Source organism: Gobius niger, assembly GCF_951799975.1.
Source record: "Gobius niger genome assembly, chromosome: 11".
Lineage (NCBI taxonomy): Eukaryota > Metazoa > Chordata > Actinopteri > Gobiiformes > Gobiidae > Gobius > Gobius niger.
In genome coordinates this window covers 15476031-15483316 of record NC_136862.1, presented here as the reverse complement: position 1 = coordinate 15483316, position 7286 = coordinate 15476031, and the positions used below count along the sequence as shown (strand labels likewise).

General features: G+C 40.5%; 1 protein-coding gene across 1 annotated transcript; it reads left to right on the top strand.

The window, feature by feature from the left end:
* The first annotated feature begins 238 nt into the window (after positions 1-238).
* Positions 239-4557, top strand: LOC306970149 (LIM/homeobox protein Lhx1-like). The gene is made up of 5 exons (XM_079566018.1): positions 239-831; positions 1230-1450; positions 1858-2132; positions 2747-2903; positions 3032-4557. The coding sequence occupies exons 1-5, from the start codon at positions 662-664 to the stop codon at positions 3406-3408; spliced, it is 1200 nt and encodes a 399-aa protein (XP_079422144.1). The 5' UTR covers positions 239-661; the 3' UTR covers positions 3409-4557.
* The last annotated feature ends 2729 nt before the right edge of the window (positions 4558-7286 follow it).

The window sequence follows — 7286 nt, the reverse complement described above, 5'->3', positions numbered from 1 at the left end:
AATGAATAAGATTTAGAAAAAAGAAAAACAAGATACTGTTCTGTCCGGTTTCCCTAATTCCAGATGGTTTCATTGTGGGTTTTTACAAGTTGACGTTATTCCATATTATGGGGTAATACTTTCTTCGTGCGCGCTATTAAAATGGGCTCGAGCCCATTGGTCTCCCTGTATGTGACGTCATGCCAGTGTTAATAACCAATGGGCTGTGCCTTCAGAGGTAAAGCTCATTACGCGCTGTTTTCACTCAGAGAACCCAGTGGAGAGAAATGGCATACGAAAGGAGAGTCTGAGCGCTCTGGCTACATTGTCTCCCTAAAGAGTCTGCTTTGGAACCTCTGAATTGAGCACGCTGAGGTGGTTGTCTGATGGCACGACTATTTTTTCTACACCAGACGGATCTCGCCCATGGAACGGCGGTGTTTATCCCTTTATAATTTCTCTCCAAGATGCTGCCTGTGGGCTCCTTTTAGCGCATAGGAATTGCACTTTAGGCGGGGATTGTTACCGTCGAGCACAGCAGTGCGGGTTTTGTTTCCAACTGAGATTAATCGGCGCGTGTCCAACTGGATACACTGGAACACTGGGAGTCTGGGACATCATCTGTCCGGGTTAAACCAGCAGAAAATAACAGGCCGATCTCGTGTACACTGGGCCGAGCGTCATGCTGCACTGTGCCAACTGCGAGAAGCCCATTGTGGACAGATTTCTCCTGAAAGTTTTGGACAGACCGTGGCACGTCAAGTGCGTCCAGTGCTGCGAGTGTAAATGTACCCTGTCTGAGAAGTGCTTCTCACGAGAGGGAAGACTATACTGTAAGAATGATTTCTTTAGGTAAGGACGCCACACTGGTTTATATTTTGGTTACTTTGAATCCAATTAAGTTGATATTTGTGTGTAGTTGTTATATTGGCTAATTATGATTATGTTTGTTTGTAAAATCCGCACCTAAAGAGGAATAAAAACACCTTAGCAACTAGCTATAACTGAGGGGAAATATAGGCCTACATAAAGCTTTTTTATGTGTGTGTATATATAGGCATCTATCATAGGCATTTTGTCTCATGTTTTTCATTACTTTGTTTTTCCGTAGATCTTTTAGTGCAGTTTAAAGACAGGCCTGTAACACTGACTGTCCTTTTTTTTTTTGTATACGCTTCACAATCATGAGTCGTAAATGGGCTAACTGTGTGTCCAGTCCATCAGACTAAACATTTTAACTTTGACTACAGGAGATTCGGTACCAAGTGTGGAGGCTGCGCGCAGGGCATCTTGCCCAGTGACCTGGTGCGCAGAGCGAAGAGCAAAGTGTTCCACCTGAACTGCTTCACCTGTGTCATGTGCAACAGACAGCTGTCCACTGGAGAGGAGCTGTACGTCCTGGACGAGTTCAAGTTTGTCTGTAAAGATGACTATGTGAACAACAATGGCAAAGACACCATACTTCTGTCAGGTAGGCCTTCACATAGCTTGTTTATTTAGGCCTATTTACCTAGGCTATTTTTCTTTTCTTTTTTTTACCAAAGGCCAGGAGGCAAAATGACCACATTTCCCTTTTACTTCATTTGCTTGGCCTATAATTATCTAATAGGCCTTTATAATTTCCTTTTTTTTTAATTCTTAGCTCCCATGTGGGACATTTTTCTTGCGAGGCTAATCAAAGTCAGCTATTTAGTTGCTATGACTTCTTTTTAATAATAAATCGGCCTCATGCTTTTGGAGATTATTTGGACTTGACAACGTAATACGCTGCCACCTCCTATTTTTAAAACCGAGCTGGCCATCTTATTTTACACGATACGCATTTTAATAGTTTAAAACCTAATCTATTTTAATCGTACGCTATTTTCCTCGCGATAGTGACGACGTGCAGCGACCCGAGTTTATCTCCAGACTCGCAGGACCCGCAGGACGACGGCAAGGACTCGGAGACGGGACATTTATCAGATAAGGACGTGTGCAACAACGAGAACGACGAGCAGAGCGCCTCCGGGAAAAGACGGGGCCCTCGGACGACCATCAAAGCGAAGCAGCTGGAGACGCTGAAAGCCGCGTTCGCCGCGACTCCGAAGCCCACAAGACACATCCGAGAGCAGCTGTCGAGGGAGACGGGCCTCAACATGAGAGTCATACAGGTGCGCCCCTTCACAGAATAGGCCCCCGTTTAATATGTGCGGGTTTGCCGTAAATTGTAACAAAGGAAACAAAAGCAAGTAAAAATAGCTTCATTTGAGTTTTCCCTCATTTGGACGTCTGTATGGCCGATCATTTTTATCCGAGTTTTATAAAGATGAACAATTAGGCCTACTGCAGATATAGACCTGTCTTTTTGATATACTTTTACTGAGTGTAAAACTTTCTTCTCTTTTGTTGGTACACGTGTAATTTATAGTAGCCTAACAATTTAGTGTACATGAAAAATCTAGATTTTTTTTACGTTTTTTTTTTAAATTAAACACAAGATACTTTATATTATAGGCCTATTGTAAATTGTTTTTTTCATTTTTGAATAAGGTTTAAAATAATTGACCAATGGGCTGCGTACGTTTACTATCTTTTATTACGAATTGTTAGCCTTTATAGTATATGGGAAAAAACATCTCAAAGCCTACACAATAAAAAAACACAAGTTTTAAAATATTTGAAATAAGTGACTACTCTTCCAAAGGCTCTTGCAAGAAGTGAAAGCTCTATTTTCTCCGTGCATGTTGGCTGAAAAGTAAACACAATGTTTCTGTCCCGTGCACAGGTGTGGTTCCAGAACCGCAGGTCGAAAGAGCGGCGTATGAAGCAGCTGAGTGCCCTGAGCGCCCGCAGACACGTGTTCTTCAGAGGGCCGCGCAGGATGAGAGCTCTAGGGGAGCGGCTGGAGCCAGGGGAGCTCGGACACTTCTCCTATTACGGAGGTGACTAATGTTAAATACTGTGGATATGATATCTATGTACGTTCGGAAAGTTAATGACCATGTAATGATATAGGAAAGGTCAACATTGTGATTTGTAAAATGAAGAAATGTCTCTGTTTCTATGACAGATTATCCAGGTGAATACTACGGCGCAGGAGGAAATTATGAATACTTCCAGGGGCCTCCACCCACACAGGCTCAGACTCCGTCAGACCTGGGATTTGTCCCGTCGTCAGTACCGGCAGGAACGCCTTTAGGTGCAATAGACCACCCCCACCACCCCGCACACCACTGCCCCACAGATGTACAGTGTTTCACGGACGCTCCTCACCACCACCCCACGGACTCGCCCAGCCCTGAGCCCAACGGACCGGGCTCCATGCACAGTATCAACAGCGACATGTGTGGCCCCAGCACGCCCTTCACCTCGGTGTCCCTGGACAACGGCTACACAAACCAGCTCTCCCAGCCATCGTCAGACATGAGCGAGGGCACTGTGTGGTAACAGGAAACAGCACATAGTGTGTGAATGCGATTGTCATTTTAACACAGTCATTTATTTATTAGGCTTAATTTATTTATTTATTAAACTATTTATTTAATTATTTGTTATTCACTTAGAACTGCACAATCCGGGAACATTATGCAATTACTTTTGTTTTACTACAATATGATGGGTATGAGGAAAATGTGGTTATATTAATTGGCAATGTTTTTTATCAATTTAAAATTGATTGAGCAGGGCTAAACCAGGTTTAAAATTTAAACAGAGTTATTATTATTATAGACTTATTTGCTTAACCTATGAAATGTTAAGATAATAAAACATCTTAACATTTGATTAACACCCAGTTTCACTGCATAGTAAGTCCCTGTAAACCCATGTAATTGCAATACACGGTATCGTTTCATGCAATACATGCATTAATATTTCATGTCAGTATATTGCAATGACAATAAAATTTGCAATACAGCATATTGTGCAGACCTAATACATGTATTTATTTATTTATTTATTTGCTTTCTGTGTTTGTTTAATGCTAGTTGTTTGCATCTCTCTCATTGACTAATGTTAAGTCAATCAATAGGCTGTTAAAAGTAATCCATAGAAATGTGACAATTGAATGACAATTTATTGAGCAATAAGGGAATACATTATGTCATCTTAAGATAATTTATCAGCTCACGCGGGCCACAAATTTGACTGATTTCATTATTACCTGTAAAAACGTCAATGTTAAGAGCCGGGTTTTATCGTCTTCACTCTTAAAGCTGAACAACTACCACACACTTCACGAGTGTCACATATATTTTACCAAATATCCTCTCAGGACCCATAACAGTAACTACAGCTTCACAATTGTATTTTGTTTTATTCAGTTATTTATTTAATGCCTTCGAATGGGAGCCCTGAACAAAACGGACAATTCCTGTGACCTACCTTTAATAAAGTAACTGTACAGACAGTCGAGTGTTTACGTACTCATTATTCAGGGGTTTGGATCTCAGTATTGTTTGAAACCTCTCGGTACTCGCGGACAGACGCAAATGAACCAAACTTTTGTAGCTGTCTCAGTGTCCTCTCAGTGTGCTAGTTTGTATAATGTCGCGAATAAAAGAGAAATCTAATAAAATTGTAGCAAACTGCATTTGGACTACTGTGTGTGCTGTTTTCTATGCTCTATGCTAGAAATATTCATATTGTGTTTATACGCTTGTTTCAAGCAATGACTTTAACTGGTGGGTAAGTAGAGAATCATGTTCCGTGGGTTAATGACATTTGCCTAAAATCACTGTTGATAAATTGCTTGTGGTAGACTGTCTTTTGGTCAATCTTGAGACAACAGAGCTTTGTGAGGAACCACTATGTATTTTATGCTTTATTAGAGCAGCTCATGGTGAAAGGGGGCGAAGACTGTCGGACTCGAACCCACGACGCTGATGTTTGAACACGTTTGTTCCATGAAAGCAGCCCTAACCACTCGACTTCCAGCTGCACTAAATTGTTTTGATCTTTTGTTGAAATAACTATTTTGATTTGGGTCACAGCTTGTCATACTACACTGAAGATGTGTCCTAAAGCTACAACAGTTTGGAGAATTTTGGTGATTCAGTGCAAATATGAAAAAAAAAAAATAATAATACATTTATTTGAGAAATTAACTCTGATGGCATCTTAATAAACTATTTACAAAAATGTAAACATATTTCTTAAAATTTAGCCTTAAGAAATACACTTTGATTATTGTTCAAAAGCGTAATTTGATAGCTGGATAATTGTATATAACCTATGTATAATCGTATTGAAGTAAAAAATAGTTTGCGTCTTATTTTTGTCACTTTTGTCACACACACAAAATTGCAGAGCCATGGTTGGCACACACAATAATGAAAAAGACGACGTTGTGCTTATGTCAGTGGCAATCTGTTGAACAAAACATACAGTAATACATTCTGCAAGCCAAAACAGTACAAAAACATCTCATATCATCCCTTTTTTTCATATCCAGGGGGTAAGATGAATGCAAAAGCCTATTCAGAATAAGCCCAATTTAAACTTTCAATTTTCATATGTATGAAAAGTATTGGTTGCTTCTATAAATCCTTCTTGCAATGGCCGACACACATTACCTTCACTGACAAGCCCTCAGATGCGCTGTATGCAAACACGTCATCACATTAGAGATGTTTGTGGTTTGTCCTGTGGCCCTTTGTCATGGTGTGAAAATGGATGCCTATAAGCCCTGGATGTTTAAATATTTTCAGTTCGGCTATGGCAGCGTGCTGGTAATCAAACTAATCCGTGTTTATCAGGACAAAATGCCCCGATTAGGAGAGATTTGCATGTCAAACACTCGGCCAGTAAATCCATTTCAGATCTTGATGCTGATGAGGACGACAATAGACAGTCGCCAAGCGTTTCATGCATGCAGTTGTTTCACTATATATGGTCAAAAGTTGGTCTGAAATTAATTGAAATAGAGCAATATTGATTTTGAAATGTACAATAATAAATGTATGATTATTATTATTCATTATTATGACAACCCATATCATCACCAGCAGATTGATGTGTATTTATCAACTCCAAATCTGCCGTATTAGATTCCCAAATAAATGCAAACTCGCTCTTTCGTTTGTCATCAGCGTTACACTATTGTGCCAGGGAAATAAGATGGCACTCATTGTCTTATCAGAATTGTATTTGAACTTGAATTCTGTCCTTTCATCGCCGCTGCACATTGTCACTTTGAATAATCTCGCCCCAGTCACTCGTTTGCCTCTTCCCTCCTCTGCTGGTCCACTTTCTGCATGAAAACCATTCACACATACAATTTTATAATCAATGGCCACCGTAATAGGATTCCTCTGGCCATGGGCAATTAATACAGCCCCCCCTCCTCCCCTCTTCTTCCCCCCTTCCCCCCCCCCCCCTCTCTTCCTCGCGCTGATCTCAAAGCTACGAGACATTGGCTTCTCCTCATTTACATATTTATTGCATTGGACTCAAATCTGCCGAGTGATTGATGTGGAGCCTGCCTCCTGAATTTTCAGCGGGCCATTATTATGAGAGAGAGGGAGAGAGAGAGAGAAAGAGGGAGGGAGGGAGGGATGGAGAGGCGGACGGGCGGGCATCAGTGTACTTTTGATTAAAGTTGAAGAGGACAGAAGCGCTGGAGTTTCCCACCTACTTCTGCACCAGCTGTGTGAACCTGTTAACAAGACGAGAGCACAAAATAACGAAGAAAAAAAGCCCCCACAAATACAAGATATGCATAAGAGTAATTGTTTAGTATGAGGTCAGTGATCCAAACTTAAACTTAAAGCGAAGTTAGTAACTTTCACAACGAGTCAGTATGACAGAGAACTTGTTATTATGGCAGAATAAAATGGCAGGACTTTGTTAAAATCACATGGTGATAGGATTGGCGTATTTAATAGTGCAATGACATAGTAATAATGGGGAATTGGTAAATACTCATTTTCTGTAAATCAGTGTATCCCAACCAGAGGTGCGGGGACCTCTGAGGGTATTTGAGAACTTATCAGGGAACACTTGGAATCATTTCAGATTAAAAAGGAAGGTGAAACTGAATACTATTAGAACATTACTTTGAATGAAAAGTTTTTAAATGATGCTTTGCGGTAAAATGTTTGAATTTTAGCTTTATTTTGAACCCACAACATTGTGTTTTTACCAATAAAGAGTAGCTTTAATTGATCCCTACACCTTTGAGGTAGGGGAACCACTGAAGGGTTCAAGGGGTCCACAAGATAAAACAGGTTGGGAACCATGCTGTAAATCACCAGGACCAGTCAGTATTTTCTTGTTAATAAAAATACAGGACTGCAAAATGCAGTGAACCACTTACCATCAGTGTT

Coding starts and splice junctions, on each gene's coding strand:
- LOC306970149 (XM_079566018.1), top strand. CDS start 662: ATGCTGCACTGTGCCAACTGCGAGAAGCCCATTGTGGACAGATTTCTC. Junction 832..1,229: donor TGTAAGAATGATTTCTTTAG/GTAAGGACGCCA, acceptor CTTTGACTACAG/GAGATTCGGTACCAAGTGTG. Junction 2,904..3,031: donor ACACTTCTCCTATTACGGAG/GTGACTAATGTT, acceptor TTTCTATGACAG/ATTATCCAGGTGAATACTAC.